Raw genomic sequence first — 19,830 nt, forward strand, 5'->3', positions numbered from 1 at the left:
TCTGCTGGAGGCTACCTGGAGGTCCTCAGCAGAGCTAAGCAAAAGTGCATGGCCATTTTTCTCTAGAACTCCGAGCAAAATAAAATCTTTTTTGTTGGGCTGGAGAAATAGCTCAGTGGTTATAGGTGCTTACTGTAAAGCCTGATGGCCTGGGTTGAATTCCTCAGTACCCATATAAAGCTAGATGCCCGGGGGCTGGAGAGATGGCTTAGCGGTTAAGTGCTTGCCTGTGAAGCCTAAGGACCCCGGTTCAAGGCTCGGTTCCCCAGGTCCCACGTTAGCCAGATGCACAAGGGGGCGCACGTGTCTGGAGTTCGTTTGCAGAGGCTGGAAGCCCTGGCGCGCCCATTCTCTCTCTCTGCCTCTATCTGTCTTTCTCTCTGTGTCTGTCGCTCTCAAATAAATAAATAAATAAATAAATAAATAAATAAATAAAAGGCATGAGCCACCACACCTGGCCAAAAGCCAGTTTTTTAAAAAAATAAATAAATAAATAAAAATAAAGCTAGATGCCCAAGGTGGTGAATGTGTCTGGGGTTCATTTGCAGTGGCAGGAGGCCCTAGAGCGCCCATACTTATACTTTCTCTCTTTCTCAAATAAAAATAGTTTAAAAATAAAATAGGGCTGGAGAGATGGCTTAGAGGTTGAGGTGCTTGCCTGTGAAGCCTAAGGACGCTGAATTTGATTCCCTAGTTCCATATAAGCCAGATGCACAAGATGGCACATGTATCTGGAGTTCATTTGCAGTGCCTGGAGGCACTGATGTGCCCATTCTCTCTTTTTCTCTCAAATAAATAAATAAGGATATTAAAATAAAATAAAATGTTTAAAAAAAACCCATGCTGGAGAGATGGCTTAGTGGTTAAAGGTGCTTGCCTGCAGAGCCAAAGGACCCAGATTCAATTCCCCAGTACTCACCTAAAGCCAGATGTACAAGGTGGCACATGTATCTGTAATTCATTTGCAGTGGCCAGAGGCCCTGGCACACCCATTCTCTCTTTATCTTATCTGTTCCTTTCTCTCCCTCTCTCAAATAAATAATAAATTATTTAAAATATTTATTTATTTGAGGGGGGAATATGGGTGTGCCAGGGCCTTTTGCCATTGCAAGCCTTCATATACTTGCACTACTTTGTGTGTCTGGTTTTACATGGGTACTGGGAATCAAACCCAGACTTTCAAGTTTTGCAAACAGGTGCCTTTAACTCATGAACCATGTCTCCAACTCATAGACTTTTTTTTTTCAAGGTAGGGTCTCACTCTAGCCCAGGCTGACCTTGAATTCTCTGTGTATTCTCAGGGTAGCCTCAAACTCATGGCAGTACTCCTATTTCTGACTCCTGAAAGCTGGGATTAAAGGCATGCACCACCACATCTGGCTACTTTGTTTTTTCATTATGGTAAAAGACCATAATATTTACTATATTAATCCCTTTTACATGTATACTTCAGTACTTTTAAGCATATTGACATTGTTATGAAATAGATACTCAGAACTTTTTCATCTACAAATGTGAATATCTATATCTATTAAGCAGATTTGTTTCTACCTCCTCCCATTCTCACTAGCCATTATTGTACTTGCTGTTTCTTACATTTTTTTTTTCAAGGTAGGGTCTCACTCTAGCTCAGGTTGACTTGGAATTTACTGTGTAGTCTCAGGGTGGCCTCAAACTCAAGGCAATCCTCCTACCTCTGCTGGGATCAAAGGTGTTGGACCACCATGTCTGGCTGCTTTTAACATTTTGATTACTTTAGACAAGTCCTATAAATCTTATAGTATTTGTCTGTGACTGACATAGTACCTTGTATTATGTCCTCAATGTTCAATTTTATAACATCTTTGTAAACTTAATCTGCTATAGTTGAATGGCTTTTCTGTATGTACGTATACCTTTGATGGATGTTTACGTTGCTTCTGCCTCTTGGCTACTGTGAATAATGCTGCTATGAAAACAGGAATGCATCTATTTTTTTCCAGATTCTGATTTCAATGTCTTTGGATATATACCTTTGTGTGAGATTGCTGGATTATGTAGTAGTGATTTTTTTTTTTTTTAGTTTAGTAACAGTTGCTATTTTATATGTTTTTTAAATTTTTTTTATTTTAGTGCTTTTTTTGTTTGTTTATTTTGTTTTGTTTTTTTGAGGTAGGGTCTCACTCTGGCCCAGGCTGACCTGGAATTCATTATGTAGTCTCAGGGTGGCCTCGAACTCATGGCGATCCTCCTACCTCTGCCTCCCGAGTGCTGCTGGGATTAAAGGCGTGTGCCACCACGACCGGCTTTTATACGTGTTTTTATTTTTTTTAAAAAAAATTTTTGTTCATTTTTTTATTTATTTGTGAGTGACAGAGAGAGAGGGGGGGTGTGGTGGGGGGAATGGGCACGCCAGGGCTTCCAGCCACTGCAAACGAATGCCAGACGCATGCGCCCCCTTGTGCATCTGGCTAACGTGGGTCCTGGGGAATCGAGCCTCGAACTGGGGTCCTTAGGCTTCACAGGCAAGCGCTTAAACCGCTAAGAAATCCCTCCAGCCAAATTTTGTTTTTTTGAGGTAGGGTTTCACTCTAGCCCAGGCTGATCTGAAATTCACCATGTAAACTCAGGGTGGCCTTGAACTCACAGCAATCCTCCTACCTCTTCCTCTTGAGTGCTGAGATTATTATTTGTTTGTTTTTTGTTTTTTTGAGGTAGAGTCTCACTCTAGCCCAGGCTGACCTGGAATTCACTATGTAGTATTAGGATGGCCTCGAGCTCACGGTGGTCCTCCTACCTCTACCTTTCGAGTGCTGGGATTAAAGGTGTGCGCCACCATACCTGGCTTTAATTAATTTTTTTTTTTTTTTACTAGAAAGCATCCTAATGGCTAAGGTTTTTCCGTTGTCTTTTTTTTATTTGTTTTAAAATATATTTTATTTATTTATTTATTTATTCATTCATGAGAGAGAGAGAGAGAGAGAGAGAGAGAGAAAGAGAGAGAGAATGGACGCATCAGGGTCTCCAGCCACTGCAAACAAACTCCAGATGCGTGTGCCCCCTTGTGCATCTGGCTTACGTGGGTCCAGTAGAGTCAAACTGAGAGCCTTTGGCTTTGCAACCCTGGTGTTTGTCTTTTATAGTTAGAAAACTATTTGCTTATTGTTTTTGTTTTTCTCTTTATATCTTTCTTTTATTTTGTCTCTTTTTAAGAGGGAGGAGGAGATGGAAGAAGAGGGAGGAGGAAGAGGAAGAAGAGGAAGGAGGATGAAGAAGAGGAAGGAGGAGGAGGAGGAAGAGGGAGGAGAAGGAAGAAGGAGGAGGAGGAGGAAGAAGAGAGAGGAGGAAGAGGGAGGAGGAGGAAGAAGAAGAGAGAGGAGGAAGAGGGAGGAGGAGGAAGAAGTGGGAGGAGCTGAAGAAGAGCCAGGAGCTCCAAGGACGGCTTAGCGGTTAAGGCACTTGCCTTTGAAGCGTAAGGACCCGTGTGAAACCAGATGCACAAAAGTGGCGCATGCGCCTGGAGTTTGTTTGCAGTGGCTAGACGCCCTGCCGCGCCTCTCTCTCATATGAATAAAATAAAATCTTTTTGTTTTGTTTTGTTTTCTTTTTTGAGGTAGGGTCTCGCTCTAGCCCAGGCTGACCTAAAATCTAATTTTTAAATTGAGGGCCGGGCGTGGTGGCGCACGCCTTTAATCCCAGCACTCGGGAGGCAGAGGTAGGAGGATCGCTGTGATGCGAGGCCACCCTGAGACAACAGTTGAGTTCCAGGTCAGCCTGGCCTAGAGCGAGACCCTACCTAGAAAAACAAAAACAAAAAGGAAAAGAAAAAGGTGAGCTAAATGCTGACGTCTAAGTCAGGTTTCATGCCAACATCCAAAGAGACATGCTTTTTACAAACGTATTTCAAGCTCAGGCTGGCTTGATCTTGGAGAAAGTCCTGGGGCACCACGGGATATGTGTCGCTGTCTGTCCCCTCACCGCTCATTCCGCTCAGGCTCTCGGCTGGAGTGAGGTCTCCGCCCCGCAGGACCGTCTCAAGGTTGCCTAGCAACCCGCAGGGACGTCGCCCTGGACCTCCCCCCTGCGCCCGGCGGCGCGGAGGGGCGCGGAGCCGGGCCGCCCGGGATGCGGACTCTCGGCCTGCGCCTCTTCTTCGCTCCAGCAGGGCTCAGGCACTGGCTCCCTCCGCCGCACAGCATTGCTAGGGAGGCGCAGAACACTCGAGACCCCGCCGGAGGAGGGTGGGGGACACAGACCCAGCGGCTTACGGCGACCCGCCAACAAGGCGGCCCAGGGCCGGCCTCTGCTCTCGCGCAGCTGCGCTGACGCCAGCTAGTGCGCAAGCGCGCGCATGCGCGGCAGCAGATCGATGGCAGGTGTCGGGGGCTGGCGGCTGCCGGCGATGGTGCGACTAACGCTGCTGTGGCTGGCTGTGTGCGTTGCGTGTGCCCGTGGGCTCTACTTCCACATCGGCGAGACTGAGAAGCGTTGCTTCATCGAGGAAATCCCCGACGAGACCATGGTCATCGGTCAGGGGGGCTGAGGGTGGACAGGCCCTTTGTTTCCTCCGGGTTCTCTGAAGCACTCCTCCCCGAGCCAGGCCAGCTTGTTCCCCCACGCTCCCCGCCCCAGACCTGTCCCGAGGGTGCCCCGAGGACGCCAGGCCCCCTGGCCCAGCACCCCGGAGGCCGGGTCGTGATTGTGTGTCTGCCCGGCAGGCAACTATCGAACCCAAATGTGGGACAAACAGAAGGAGGTCTTCCTGCCCTCGACCCCTGGCCTAGGCATGCACGTGGAGGTGAAGGACCCGGACGGCAAGGTAAAGTGGCCACTGCAAGGGTCTTGGGCCTGAGACCAGGCCACGGGGAACAGGCCTGTTGAGAGAGGGCGCCGAGACGTGGGTCTTCACTGGAGGGCGCCCATTGCAGGTGGTACTGTCCCGGCAGTACGGCTCCGAGGGCCGCTTCACGTTCACCTCCCACACGCCAGGTGACCATCAGATCTGCCTACACTCCAACTCCACCAGGATGGCTCTTTTCGCCGGGGGAAAACTGGTAATCTTTCTGTTTGGCCCACGCTTTGAATCTTTCACCTGGTAACAAAGTTTAATGCCACCCCACTCCCCTTCCCTCCCCTCGTGGTTAGAATCGGGGTAATAAATATTGCCCTTTCGTCCTAGTCAGGGACAAATGGGTTCTTTCGTGGGAACAGACAGTTGGAGCCCCTCACTCATTCAGACGCCGTTTCCTTGCAGCGTGTGCACCTGGACATACAGGTTGGGGAGCATGCCAACAACTATCCGGAGATTGCTGCTAAGGATAAGCTGACAGAACTGCAGCTCCGTGCTCGCCAGTTGCTTGACCAGGTGGAACAGATCCAGAAGGAACAGGATTACCAGAGGGTAAGGCCACATATCTCCTCATACTTGGAGCCGCCAGTTGACCTTTATACCCACTGTGCCTACTGGAAGTTTCTGCTTGGTGCCTTGGAGGCTAGCTATTCAAAGAATGGAATGGATAATGTCAGTCTAAGTATTTGTGCTTTTTTCACTGTGCGTCTGCTATGGATTGAACTCAGAGCCTCACTTGCATGTCAGGCAAGAGCTCTACCACTGAGCCAAATTCTCACATTTTTTTTTTTTTATTGTGGTTGAATACAGGTAACATGAAACTCATATTAACTGTTTTTAAGTGTACAATTCTGTGGCATGAAGTAGATTCATATTGTGCAGCCACCATGTCTGCAGAACTTTACCTTCTCAGAAAGTCTGAACTCATTTGACAGTAACTCCCCAATTTCTTCCTCTTAAGTGGAATCATCCAGCATTCCTCTGTGGAGTTGTCTTAGATACCACAGATCAACTATCTTACATGGATCTGGATAATTTGTTGTTTGTTGTTACATGAATCAGAATCCCACCCCTTTTGTGCAGTACTAGGAACTGAACCTAGGGCTTCATACATACCATTCCCAGCCCGGAACCCTTTGTCCATGGCTGAATAATATTCTGTTGCATGTACAGAGCTCATTTTGCTTTAGATGGGTGTCTGAGGCATTCCAGAGAGGACAGCTCATAGTATCTAGTAAGTAATAGCCACTGCCCACTTGTTTTCCATGGCTCTGATTTGAAATGGTAGAAGCATGATTCCACTTCTAATGGATGCTGGTAAAGTACTCTTCTTTCTTGGGAGCAGTCTCAGTAGAGACTGTGGCCCTGTAATGGGATCACTGGTGGTACTCCAGAGGCATTTGGTCCTGTAATTTAGCATTTTAAAGATAGGAGGAACCTCACAACATTTGGCTCTGTTTTATCTACTTATCTAACCCTTTGTCCACTGTCCCACGCAGTATCGAGAAGAACGCTTCCGTCTGACCAGCGAAAGCACCAACCAGAGGGTCCTGTGGTGGTCCATTGCCCAGACAGTCATCCTCATCCTCACTGGCATCTGGCAGATGCGTCACCTCAAGAGCTTCTTTGAGGCCAAGAAGCTGGTGTAGTGCCCTCACCATACAACATTTCCTTTTTACCTCAATGATTTGGTACTTTCCCCACCCAATCCGTGGTCTACCCACATTTTGAAGGCAAAAATGAAAAAAAGAATGTGCCACTTTGGTATCATTACAACAAATTATCCAGATCAGCTCCTGTTAATCTTGGTTTTCAAAGACACAGGACATTGGTCCGAGCATTCAAAGTCTGTCTTAGGGGTTGGGAAAAGTTGGAATTAACTCCCAAGACAAGTCTTCTTTTTGCCTCGTTATTTCCCTCTGTCCTCTAAAAGATGAGCAAATGGCCTTCTCTTTGTCTGCCTATGCAGTAGTCAACAGGCATGCCTCTTGGACGAGGCTCTGCCTTGCTGCTTCCTGGTCAGTCCTGGGTTTCCTCCATGGCTTTATGAATGTAAATAAGGGGCAGGTCTTGTCTCCAGAGGATTGAGATGTTTTTATATATACTAGAACTATTTTTTGATATGCTATATATGTTCTTTCCTAGTTGAAGTGCCACTGCCTGTAATTAGCTAAAAACACCAATTCAGTCCTTGTGCATTCTGTTTACTCACACATTCTAAATACCTGCCGTGCAGTGCTCAGGATTTCAGCAGTGTGTAGGCAGGAAGCAGATGTTAACAGCTGCTCTCAATCAATGTTGGAAGGCCAAGTTCTCTTGGACACCTGTGATTTCCATCCCATAGGGCCTCAGTGTCAGGTCAGATAGTGACAGAGCTAACTGGGCAGTGTATTCCTTCCTCAACTGACTTAATCTGTGGCAAATGTTTTCTTCCAGGGAACCACATTTGGGTTCTTTATTCTTTTCCAATGAAATAAAACTTACTATAGTAGCTGTGTTTGAGATGAAGTAAGAGGTTATGGGCAGAAGGAAAAAGAGGAAATGTCCTGCCTGGACTGCCTTTGTAGAAAACCTGGAATAGACTTCAGTGGGCATTTGTGCTGATGCTTGGCTTGGACAGGCCCATCTCCAGGGAGCCTGGGAGTAGATGGAGTAGTTGCTTAACCATTTTGAAAGGCCACCAATTAAGAAACACATTAGCAAAGAAACTGAAAATTTGCTTTATTAGGCCCTGAATCATAAATTTGAACAGCTTAGTACAGTCCCCTTATTCCCTTTTCTCATATAAAGCTTCAGGCTATTTGTTGCCCATTCTTGATATTTTATTGCATAATTTTATTATATATTTATTTGAAATATTTATTAAATTTCTTTTTCTGTCCAACAGAACTAAATTCTTCTCATTCTTGTTATTTTTGTGTCATACACTGCTTCGTGTACCTACTTTACTCTTTAATACATGCAATTTAGTTCTATAGGCTTTTTAATTTTTGTATTTAAAATTTTTTTAGTTTATAAAGGGCAAAGAAAAATTTTAAACATTCTACATATCTCTCCTATGTATAATTCTAGGTGGCCATCTAACAGTCCTTCTTCAGATACTTAAGAGATTTTTGCCATTTTCTTGACGTTAGAGTTAACACAAGGAAAGAGGTATTCTTTTTCTTTTTTGTTTATTTTTTTGAGGTCAGGTCTCCCTCTAGCCCAGGCTGACCCAGAATTCACTATGTAGTCTCAGGGTGGCCTTGACCTCACAGTGATCTTCTTACCTCTTCCTCACAAGTGCTGGATTAAAGGCATGTGCCACCACACCCAACTTTTGTTTTTTGGTTTTTTTTTCATGTAGTTCGAGTTGACCTTGAACACAGGATCCACATGCCTATGCCTCCCTAGTGCTGGGATTATAGATGTGTGACATTATGGACAGCAATCAGAATGTGTTGAACTATTTATTTAGATGTGTAGATCTTAGGCATGAGGCTTCTTGGAAAGGATACATTTTTGCCCTGTGGCTGTTACTAGAACTCCAGCCAGCAAAGCAGACTAGAAGCCTGTGCTGAGAAGGCTGGTGAAGAGATAACAGCTGTGTGTCCAACACTAGAAACATTAGAGTACATCTCAGATCATCAGCAGGTTTCTCCTCTTGCTGAGTATCCCCCCGTTCCGCAGTCCCCTATCACCCTGGAAGCTTATCAGCAGATCTGGGCAACATCTAAATCCAGCGGGAATGAATAGGTTTTTGTCTGGGTGGTATGATAGATAAAATAACCACCCCCAACAGGGACCAAAAAAGGCCAGATCCTTAATCCCTGAAACCATGTGAAAATGACAAGGATGGTTGTAATCAAATGACTAGAGCCCAATGTTACCACAGGCTCTAGTAACTAAGGAATACACCTCCTTATCTTTTGCACCACAAAGCCAGGAACAGAGGGTCCAGTCCAATTTGCATCTTCCACTTTCCCCTTCCTCCCCTACTGCTGGGTGGGAAGAGAATGTAGGCTTCCTGCATGCTAAGCATAGGCCCTGCTTCACAGCCATGAAAGACCCTTAAAAAATTTATACACACACACACTTTATTTATGTGAGAAAGAGTGATGGCATGCCAGGACTCTAGATGCATGTGCCACCTTGTGCATCTGGTTTACCACGTGGGTCCTTTGGTTTTGCAGAGAAATGCCTAAACTGCTAAGCCATCCCTCCAGCCCAAAACCCTTCTGATAAAGCTTTAAGAAGAGTTCTTTTCTTTTTTTTTTCAAGGTAGGGCTTCACTCTAGCCCAGGCTGACCCGGAATTCATTGTAGTCTCAGGGTGGCCTTGAACTCCTATGTCTGCCTAGGAAGTGCTGGGATTAATGGTGTGCGCCACCATACCCGGCCAAGAGTTCTTTTAAAAACAAATACGCTTATTACGTATTTGAGAGAGTTAGAGATAAGAGTGTGAGCACATCAGGGTTTCCTGCCCCTGGAACAAGCTACGGAGGTCTGTGCCACCTTGTGCATCTGGCTTTATTTCACATAGGTATTGGGGAACTTGGGCCGTTAGACTTTGCAAGCCACCTTTACCCACTGGGCTCTCTAGCCCAAAGCTTCTAAGTTTAATTTCTGTTGCTGCTGTATTAAGTTACTACATATTCCGTGGTTTAGAACATAAGTTTAGGGTGAAATCTGATACCTAGCGGGATGTGTTGACACACGCCTTTAATCCCAGCACTTGGAGGCTGAGGTTGGAGGATCGCCGTGAGTCCGAGGCCAGCCTGGGTTACAGAGTGAGACCCTGCTTCTACTTCCCCACCACCCCCTCCTCTCAAAAAAAAAAAAAAAAAAAAAAAATCGGATACCTTGGTTTCAGCCCCGTGAGCCGGGGGAGACTTAGGACTCAGAGCTGTAACCTCCCGGCCCGGCGGCTAGTCCGGCACCCGCGGTCCCCGCCGCCCGCTCTCCGTGGCTCGGGAAGGAACACCGCTCTACTCAGCCACAGCGCGGTGGGATCCGACGTAGGCGCCGGGCCGAGAGGCTCCCGGCCCCGGCCTGCGCGCCGCACCGGAGGAGGACTCCCGCCGCCACGCCACGCCCCGCCCCCGGCCGGAACCACGTCCAGAGCTTCCGGGAGCCGCCGGCCCCTCGCAAGCCGATTGGCTGTTGCTGTGCCCCACCTTCACGCTTGCGCGCTGTCAGTAGGGAGCGTCGCCATGGAGGACCGGGAGGCGCTGGGGTTTGAGCACATGGGTCTGGACCCTCGACTCCTGCAGGTACCGGAGGGGCCCCGGGCAGGGATCCAGTGCGCGGCTGCCCCGCGCCCCGCGCCCTGAGCCGTGTTCTCTCTCAGGCCGTCACCGACCTGGGCTGGTCGCGACCCACGCTGATTCAGGAAAAGGCCATACCTCTGGCCCTGGAAGGGAAGGACCTCCTGGCCCGAGCCCGCACAGGCTCCGGGAAAACTGCGGCGTATGCCCTTCCGATGCTGCAGTTACTGCTTTGCAGGAAGACGGTGAGCAGCCAGAGGGCCCGCGGGAGGAGGCAAGCCCCAATATGCTGGGAAGAAAGCTATCTGCGTAGAGGTTTCTCTTGACCCCTTGCCCATCAGGCCGAACGGAGAGAACTGATCCTGTTGTGGAGTTGTGCTCCGGGCTGGAGTTCAGAGTTCCCCGACCCTAATCCAGGCCCTACTACTAGCACTAGTTTTGGTGTAATCTTGAGTAAACCACTTTCCTTTTATATAGAGAGGGCGCACACCTTTAATCCCAGCACTCAGGAGGGTAGGAAGGATCAGTGTGAGTTCGAGGCCAGTCTGGGCTGCAGAATGAGCTCCAGGGCAGCCTGGGTGTGAGTGAGATCCTGCCTCGAAAATGTTTAGGAGCTGAGATATAATAACTTAGCGGTTAAGGTGCTTACCTGCGAAGCCTAAGGACTCAGGTTCGATTCCTCAGTACCCATGTCAGCCAGAAGCACAAAGTGATGTATGCATCTGGAGTTCGTTTGCAGTGGCTGGAAGCCCTGGTGCACCCATCCTCTCAAACACACACACACACACACACACACACACACACACACACACACACTGTTTAGAATGAAGGGTTTATCTGTACATAGCTAGGTTGTATCACATTGGCTTGTCAGATTGTCTGGAAGAGGTGGTGGACCCAGTGACCCGTGCTTTGGGCTGAAATCTTTAATTTATGTTTTTACAGACAGGTCCTGTAGCGGAACAGGCTGTGAGAGGCCTTGTCCTTGTCCCTACTAAGGAGTTGGCAAGGCAAGCCCAGTCCATGATTCAGCAGCTGACTGCCTACTGTGCTCGGGATGTGCGGGTGGCTAATGTCTCAGCTGCTGAAGACTCAGCATCTCAGAGGTGGGTGAAGGCCATTCAGAGATGTGCGGTTGGTTTTGTGTGTAGCCACCTCAGGCTGACATAGTTTTCCTGATGCCTTACTTACCACTGGCAGAGCCGTGCTGATGGAGAAGCCAGATGTGGTGGTGGGGACCCCATCTCGCATATTAAGTCACTTGCAGCAGAACCACTTGAAACTGTCTGACTCCCTGGAGCTGCTGGTGGTGGATGAGGCTGATCTTCTTTTTTCCTTTGGCTTTGAGGAGGCACTCAAGAGTCTTCTCTGGTAAGGAAGAAAGGGGTGGTTCCTAGTGGAAATATCTGTGACTTGGTACCTGAGGACTGGGTGGCGGCTGGGGCCTGATGATGTTGTTTTCTTTCAGCCACTTGCCTCGGATCTACCAGGCTTTTCTCATGTCCGCCACTTTTAATGAGGATATAGAAGCACTGAAAGAGCTGGTACTACATAACCCGGTACAGGATGCTGAGGGGGCATTTTGGAGACGGGGATGGGGAGAGTGGTAGGAGTTGGCGCCCTTCCTGGAGGAAGAAGCCTTTGGTGTTTGGATAGGATCATTTTCATCAGATACCTCATTTCTGGTTCCAACTGAAAGTCATCTGAAATAATTGTACATCTGTACGTGTACCAGTTAAAAATATGCTTTGCACAAAAGCCTTACCAAGACCCTCATATCCCCAAGGGAGTGCTTTGGGTGGCAGAGACAGTTTTTAATTTTTTTTTTTCCAAGGTAGGATCTCATTATAGCCCACGCTGCCCTGGTGCTCACTCTTTAGTTCCAGGTTATATGTCTAGTTTACATTTCTATATACCACAAGTGTTAGGACATTTTGAGCTCTTAGCATTATAACACACGGGCTGAGGTGGGATGGGGCTTGCACACTAGAAATACTTAAAGGCATGTTTGCCCTTCACTGAAATGTTAGTGCTGTGGTTAGTGAGCCAATAGCCATAGCATCTCTGTCTTCTCTTTTTTTCCTGACCACAGGCCTGTCCTCTCCCCAGGTTACTCTCAAGTTACAGGAGTCCCAGCTGCCAGGTCCAGAGCAGTTGCAGCAGTTTCAGGTGGTCTGTGAGACGGAAGAAGACAAATTCCTGCTGCTATATGCTCTTCTCAAGTTGTCACTGATTCGGGGCAAGACCTTGCTCTTTGTCAATACTCTAGAGCGGAGTTATCGGCTGCGCCTTTTCCTGGAGCAGTTTAGCATCCCCACCTGCGTGCTTAATGGAGAACTTCCACTGCGCTCCAGGTTTGCCGTGGTGCATTTCTTGGTCCAGATAAGTTGAGGCCAGACAAGGAAAGGGGATCTAGCAGAAACTAGTTTGTTTTTTGGGGGGTGGTAGGGTTTTTTTTTCAAGGCATGATCTCATGTTAGACTAAGCTTCCCTGGAGCTCATTATGTAGCCCCAGGGTGGCCTTGAGCTCACTGCAATCTTACTACCTCAGCTCCTGGGTGCTGGGATTAAAGGCTTATGCCACCATGCCTGGTTGTTCTTTTTTTTTTTTTTTTTTCCTGGCCGTTTTTAAAATTAGTATTTATTTGAGAAAGAGAGAGAATGGGCATGTCAGGGCCTCTAGCCACTGCAAGCTCCTAACGCCTCAGTTTTCCAAGTGCTAGAATTGCAGCATTGAGCCCACCATGTCTGGGTTGTTCCTGCTTTCCTCCCCTCCCCATTTTATAGAGCTAGAGATAGAACCTAGAGCCTTGTATATGCTAGGCAAGCACTCAACCATTGAGCTATATTCCCAAGCCCCTTACTTGTTCCTGTTTTTAAAGCACTTAACAGCTTTCCCATGCCTGTTAATTGTTTATTACTCTGAGACGCCTACTGTTACTTCTTTTTGAAATAAGGAAGTTTAAACACAAATATGAAGAAGAAGAAGAAGAGATTAAGAGGAGGACAGAGTGGGAAAGGGCAATGATTGGGGATGGTACAAGGTTGAGAGGGTCCTCCTGTGCTCTGCCAGGCTGACTGCTTTTCTCGGGCTGCAGGTGCCACATCATATCACAGTTCAACCAAGGCTTCTATGACTGTGTTATAGCAACAGATACTGAAGTCCTGGGTCCACCAGCAAAGGGCAAGCAGCGGGGCCGAGGCTCCAAAGGAAACAAGTGAGTCCACATTTCTCTTCTTTACTCAGCCTTCCCCAGAGAGGCCTGTTTTGTAGCATTTATAAGACTGAAGCTAGAGAATACAGAGCTGAATGCCAGAGGTGGGTGTGCCAGACAGGCCCATGGGCTCTTGCTTAGCCGCCTGGATGCAGAGAAAGGGGAGTAAAGGGCACCTGCTTGCACAAGTTGCCCAAAGGGTCAGCTGATGTGGGTCATTGGTGTGAATTGTCTTGCAGGGGAGACAGCCCAGCCTGCCCTGGGCATGTGACTGTGACCTGCAGAAAATGTGCTTGTCTGGGGAAAAGGAAAGCCCCTTTGTCTGCCTAAAGAGTTGACTGTTACATGAATAGCTTATAGAGCCAGGAGTCCTGCATTTTCTCCAAAACTGAAGTCAAGGCAAAGTTTTGGCCCTCTGTCAGAGTTCCAGGCCACCTCATACTACTGTAACGACTGGAACAGCTCTGGTTTCAAATAGTCTTGGTATCTACCAGGGTCTTGGGGTATTTCGTGTCTGTTCTGAAGAGGTTTTATGGATTGAGTGTGGGAATGCCCTTCCAGAGGAGAAGGGTCTACCTGACATTGGGTTATCTCGTAGGGCCTCTGATCCAGAGGCAGGGGTGGCTCGAGGCATAGACTTCCACCATGTTTCCGCCGTGCTCAACTTTGATCTTCCTTCCACCCCTGAGGCCTACATTCATCGAGCTGGCAGGTAGGAAGATGGGAGTGTGGTGGATGGTGGAGTTTGCTGAAGGACTCAGGGTCATCTGGAAAGAGCTTGTTTCAGAGATGAATGCTCGACCCTGTCATTGCAGGACAGCACGAGCCAACAACCCAGGCATAGTTTTGACATTTGTGCTCCCTACAGAGCAGTCCCACTTGGGCAAGATTGAGGAGCTTCTCAGTGGAGGTAAGAGCCTTGGCTTTCATAAGCTTGAGTGCTAGGGACAAGCTTCTCACATGGCCCTTTGAAACCCACTGTACTGCCAGGCATGTGATCCCAGCACTCAGGAGAGTGAAATAGGAGGATTGAGAATTCGAGGCTATCCTGAGGTACATACTAAGAACCTGTTTAAAAGAAAAATCTGACACTATATAGAGAACTCCCAGTAGGTGTGGTGTCACACATCTGTAATCCTAGCACTCAGGAGGCTGAGGCAGGAGAGTTAGGAACTCCAAGTCAACCTGGGCTACTTGCTAGTTAGAAGCCAGCCTAGGCTGTATAGTGAGGCATTGTTTATAACAATCCACAATGTGATGACAGACCCCACCTCTGCCACTTTCCTGCCTCCCTTCACAGATGATTGAACTGAGGTAATTTGTTCCAAAGTCACTTTTACCATCTGCCTCATTGTCAGGGACTTACTGGATACACTACTTTGACACAACTCACAGTGGCACCTGACTGAGACCCTGTGTGTGTCTTGACTGCCATCTCTGACCATCATGGGGGGTTTTGATTTCAGCTTTGAAAGAGGAGGGGGTGGGGTGGGTTCTGGAACTGAGAGATATGATGGTACACAGGGCTTATGAACAAGCAGTCCAGCCCATAGCGTCATGGGGCCTGTAAGACCCAAGTAGCTTGATGCTGAGTGTTTAGCATCTCGGAACACAGCCTCACTGCAGGGAAGAGGAACAGGAGGCTGACAATGAAGGCCTTAATCAGACCTTGTCCTCAGCTCTCACTCCTCTCTTCTTCCCAGAGGGTGAGGCCCCCAGCCTGCTTCCTTACCATTTCCAGATGGAGGAGATTGAGAGCTTCCGCTATCGCTGCAGGGTGAGCTGGATGCTGTGGGGAATTGCTGGGGAGGAGGCTGTGACCCAGGGATTATACTCCATTGCTAAGCATCCAGAGGCCATCTGACCTCAGTGTCTGCCCACAGGATGCCATGCGCTCAGTGACTAAACAGGCCATCCGGGAGGCCAGGCTGAAGGAGATCAAGGAGGAGCTTCTGCACTCGGAGAAGCTCAAGGTGAGGGTGGGAGGGCGGTCTTGGGAGACTGTCCCTCTTTGGAGGCTGGCTAAGCTCTGAGTAGTGAGAAACAGAACTGGGACAGTTTGCTGGTTTTGGTAGGGAGGTGGGGAGGGGGATGACCTGCCAAGATCAGCCTGTTTTGCTAGGAATCAGTTGGCACAGTTTCATGGTGAGTACTTGGCATTCATCACTTCAGGATCCAGTGTGCACAGTCATGTGTGTCTGCATTCATTACAGTATGATTAGGGAGACCAAAGACAAATCCTTCAGGGTGCACCCCAAGGGGCTTGAAAAAAAATAGACAAAACTGAAGGTTATGGAGATGTAGGAAAGCAAGAGTAGGTTGTTTGTGTTGACTGGAAGCTATCTGTAAGATGACACCAAGCTGAAGTTGTATAGGGTGCTGTTGTTGGCATCATAGAGGCAGCACAGGCGAGATTGTACTTAGGCTTGGGACTCAAGACCGAGCATGAGCAGATGACTCTGCAGAGAGGGTGAGGAACAAAACTACAGGAAAACTCACTTCCCATGCCTCTTAAACTTTTAGGCCTTAGGGCACATTGCTCTTTCAAAAACTTGGTAACATTTCACAAAACGATGCTGACTCTGTTGAACTCTCTGTACTTGTCAGACGTACTTTGAAGACAACCCCAGGGACCTCCAGTTGCTCCGTCATGACCTCCCTTTGCACCCTGCCGTGGTGAAGCCTCACCTGGGCAACGTACCTGAGTACCTAGGTGAGTATTGCTGAGTGTCGTCAGGTGAGCTGGAGAAATGGCCTTGCTTTTTTGGCCATGCTTTGCCAGCCCTGAGCTCAGTTCCAGGAAAGCTGGAGGTGACAGACAGGATCCAGAGACCCAAGAATCCCAGCATATGTGCACACGGGTGCACTGTGCACGCTCCCTCACATAGGCTGTGCTCATCGCACGAGGTGCTGTGCATTCTAGTAGACATGAGAAACTGAGGTTATGCAGAGTTAGCAGTGTACCCGGTCTGTCTCCAGTGCTTGGCTGACTAGAAGACTGAGCCAGTGGCTGAGTGGCTTCCTGGGTGCTAAAAGGGAGGGAGTAAGTTTGAGCAGGGGAGGAACTTCTTGTGTTAGAGACTGTAGATTGGCAGATAGTGGAGTTAGGGCCAAAGTGTCTGTGGTCTGTAGGTTGGAATAGATGAGAGAGACAGATGCCACAGAACAGAAATGGATGAGATGCAGCCTTTGAGCCTGACTCTGAGTAACAGCTTTTCTCCTTAGGAGGTCCAGTGTGTGCTTCATCATGCCCAGTCAGCTTTAGTGCTTACAGCGATCATAAAGGAGAAGAGGGGTCAGGAGGTGGCTGGGGCCATTGAGTGCAGGACTCCTCCACCCAATCATTCAGGAACTCTGGTCCCCCAGACTGTAGCCAGCTTGCTGGTGTGATGTTGCTGCTTTGGAGAGACAGGAAGATGGAAGAGGGACTTACCAGGGCAAGGAGAGGCCCAGATGGTGGGAAGGGCCCCGAAGTGGTGGGAATATGAAAATGCTAGAGGAAAGTGTAGGGACAGGTTCCCAAGGGACAGCCCTTGCCTGGGTTCTGGTCCAGAATGACAGGAGGATCTCTTTAGCCAAAGAATGGATAAAAGCAAAGGCACCACTTATGATGTGACGAGAAGTTAGGAAAAGCCAGGGGAAGGTTAGAAGATGTCAAGATGTGGCCTAGGCTGGGGTAAGGGCAGTGATCTTGGATCATATTTGGAAAGGATGGTATGGGGAGGGGAGGTTTGAGGACAGCAGTAGAGGCCTGTGATTTTTTAAAGAGCCACATGTGAAAAAAAAAGTCACCCATAGACCTTATTTTACCTTACATTTTCCTTAAAGACCTTTCTCTTCCCTCCTTTCCTTCTATTGCTGAGCACACACTCCACCACTGAGCTACTGTAGCCCAGGCTGACCTGGAATTCACTCTGTGGTCTCAAGGTGGCCTCGAACTCATGGCGATCCTTCTACCTTTGTCTTCCGAGTGCTGGGATTAAAGGCGTGCGCCACCATGCCCGGCACTCTTTTTTTTGGGTACATGTTTATTGCAGTGTACTTGAGCACTACAGAAGTGATTTTGATAGTCTAACTCTAAGAAGTATCTTTAATTTTCTGTTCCTGTACATATGTGATAACAAATAGTTGTGTGTCATAATCTGTCATTTGCATCAACTGTAACATGTTCTGTAGAGCCAAGGAGGGAAACACTGAGAAGGGGGTGGGATAGCAACAGGCCAAGCTTACTGGAGGGCTGGTACCCCTAATCATGGGACCAGATCTCATGGAGTGTGGGTGTCAGTAAGGCTGGAGTTGGAGGGGAGCACTGAGGCTATTACTGACGCTCAGGATCTCTTTAGTCCCTGCTGCTCTTCGTGGCCTCGTACAGCCCCACAAGAAGCGGAGGAAGCAGGCCTCCTGTAGGAAGGCGAAGGTATGTCTCCCGGGGTCTTGGGGTCTTCCCTATCTTGTCCCTTTATTGTCACCAGGTGCCTTGCCCATGGGAAGGGAATAATAGGCTTTCCAGAAACTGGATTTTTAGGCTAGGGTAACTCCTACAGCTGCCAGCAGGCCCTGGTTCTGCCTTAAGTCCTCATAGTTTTTATCAGTCCCAGTGATGTTTAGACATCCCCATGGTTAAAGATTTTCAACTGAGCCATAACACCAATAAATAAGTGAATAGAATAGAATAGAATAGAATAGACATTTACTCTACAAATAGCAAAGAAACAGTCAACCAATACAAGATTTAAAACAAAGAGTACAAACATCAAACTCGGTAGCTCCAAGTCTCCAAGCCCAATAATTCGAAACAGTGACAAGTCTCTGGAGTTAATAGTTCCACCCCTCCAGCTCGGCCATATCCCTCTGCTTACGCCAGTCCATTTCTGTGCAATGTGACCCTGACCAAGTTCTCAGGATGCAAGCATAACAGCAAGTCTCTCGCACAAACTGCCTTTAGCCCAGGTTGGACAAATCTTTTTCTTCCCCTCATAAGCCAAATCTCACAGTCCTTAGTTCTTACTGCATTCAGTTCTTTCAGCTCTGACCAGAATCCATCAAGCTGTACTTATAACACTGCAAGACAGCTCTTAGGCCAAGATTTCAAATCCTTCCACATTCCTCCCTCGAATCAGTCTTGAAGCCAAAAGCCACAGTCATGTTACTATCAGCAACAACCCCACTTCTCAGTGCCAGTGTTACAATTGCAGAGAGCTTCACACTGCTGTCAGAAAGTACCTAACCAAAAGCAGCTTGTAGGAGGAAAGAGTTTATTTGGCTTACAAACTCAAGGGGAAACTCCATGATGGCAGGGGAAAACAATGGCATGAGCAGAGGGTCACCTCTGGGCTGACAGCAGCAGCAGGAGAGTGTGCTAAATACTAGCAAGGGGAAGCCGGCTGTAACATCCATAAGCCCACCCTCAACAATGCACTGCCTTTGGGAAGCTTTAATTCCCAGATATTACCAGCTGAGGACCTAGCATTCAGCACACACAAGTTTATGGGGGAGACACCTGAGTGACACCACCACAGCTTGTGACAAATGGACTTTACTAGGTGCTAGCAGTGCACTCTGTTGAGATTATTTGCTTCCTCCAACTAACCTTGACTTCCCCACAGAAGGCAAAGAAGACCCAGAATCCACTGCACAGCTTCAAGCACAGAGGAAAGAAGCCCAAGTGACGCCTTCTTGAGGGCAGCCTAAATTGAGCTCCTGACTTGGACGAAGCCGGCTTCCTGTGCTGGTTGTGGGCACACTCTAGTGCTTGCTTCCTGGACAGTCTGAACTCTGAGGAGGCAGCTGTGGGCCTTCCAACTCCTTGGCAGTTCCAAGGTGTTATCTTGTCCCTTAACAGAATAAAGATTCCAGCTGCCTCAAATGGTAAACACTGGCATGTGGGAAACCAAAACCAGAGTTAGCAAACTTCCAGAAGGTAGCAGTGTCTGGCTCTGCTGTTGCATGCAATGCCTCATTTGGTCAGCAGTGGTCATCTCTGCAGGCCTATGACACTCTTATTCTGGTCCAACATTAGCCTGTGACTGGCCCAGAGCCCTGTGTCCAGCTTCTGCAGCCCCGCTGTCTGGATCAGACTCAAATGAACCTGCACTCCCAGGAGATGGACCTTCCTGACCATGAGCCCCTTGGTTGTCCCTAGCACATGCATGTCTGTATTGGGAAAGGGAAGTTGCCTAGCCCTCAGAGGAGCTAGGGCAACTGACTTCCCTTCCTGTGTGACAGCTGTGTGTCAGCTCATTGTTTTGCTTCAGAAGTGGTGGTATAAAATGTCCCTACCATTCCCACCTGGTGCCCACACCTGAGCACCAACCATTGTTTCTGGCTTCTGTTGTCCATTGGCTGCTGGACTGAGAGGGATGGCATTCTGTGCTTTGTCCCTCTTACCTTCAAGACTACCTGCTTATCATTTGCTTCTCAGACATCACAAGGCTAGGCTGAGGCTTGAGGACCCAGTGCAAGCTAGAAGAAAGGGAACTGTCAAATTATAAGTGAGGCATTGGTTATATTTGGGGTGTGGGGCTGAAGTGTTGTTACCTGAA

General features: G+C 48.2%; 2 protein-coding genes across 3 annotated transcripts; both read left to right on the top strand.

The window, feature by feature from the left end:
* The first annotated feature begins 4,328 nt into the window (after nt 1–4,328).
* Nucleotides 4,329–7,319, top strand: Tmed4 (transmembrane p24 trafficking protein 4). The gene is made up of 5 exons (XM_004652907.2): nt 4,329–4,508; nt 4,698–4,798; nt 4,908–5,033; nt 5,234–5,380; nt 6,328–7,319. Exons 1-5 carry the CDS (start codon nt 4,331–4,333, stop codon nt 6,475–6,477), a joined length of 702 nt encoding a protein of 233 aa, XP_004652964.2. The 5' UTR covers nt 4,329–4,330; the 3' UTR covers nt 6,478–7,319.
* Nucleotides 7,320–9,989: 2,670 nt separating this feature from the next.
* On the top strand, nt 9,990–19,161 carry Ddx56 (DEAD-box helicase 56). Of its 2 annotated transcripts, none has more exons than XM_045135819.1 (14): nt 9,990–10,079; nt 10,157–10,318; nt 11,019–11,179; nt 11,274–11,444; nt 11,542–11,632; nt 12,183–12,427; nt 13,172–13,291; nt 13,887–14,000; nt 14,104–14,198; nt 14,992–15,065; nt 15,172–15,261; nt 15,896–16,001; nt 17,632–17,705; nt 18,895–19,161. In XM_045135819.1, exons 1-14 carry the CDS (start codon nt 10,020–10,022, stop codon nt 18,955–18,957), a joined length of 1,626 nt encoding a protein of 541 aa, XP_044991754.1. In that variant the 5' UTR covers nt 9,990–10,019; the 3' UTR covers nt 18,958–19,161. The 2 variants fall into 2 exon arrangements, with proteins under 2 accessions (XP_044991754.1, XP_004652757.1); XM_004652700.2 differs by having other exon boundaries at nt 18,898–19,161.
* Nucleotides 19,162–19,830: the final 669 nt, after the last annotated feature.

This window comes from Jaculus jaculus, chromosome 16 (assembly GCF_020740685.1).
Source record: "Jaculus jaculus isolate mJacJac1 chromosome 16, mJacJac1.mat.Y.cur, whole genome shotgun sequence".
NCBI lineage: Eukaryota > Metazoa > Chordata > Mammalia > Rodentia > Dipodidae > Jaculus > Jaculus jaculus.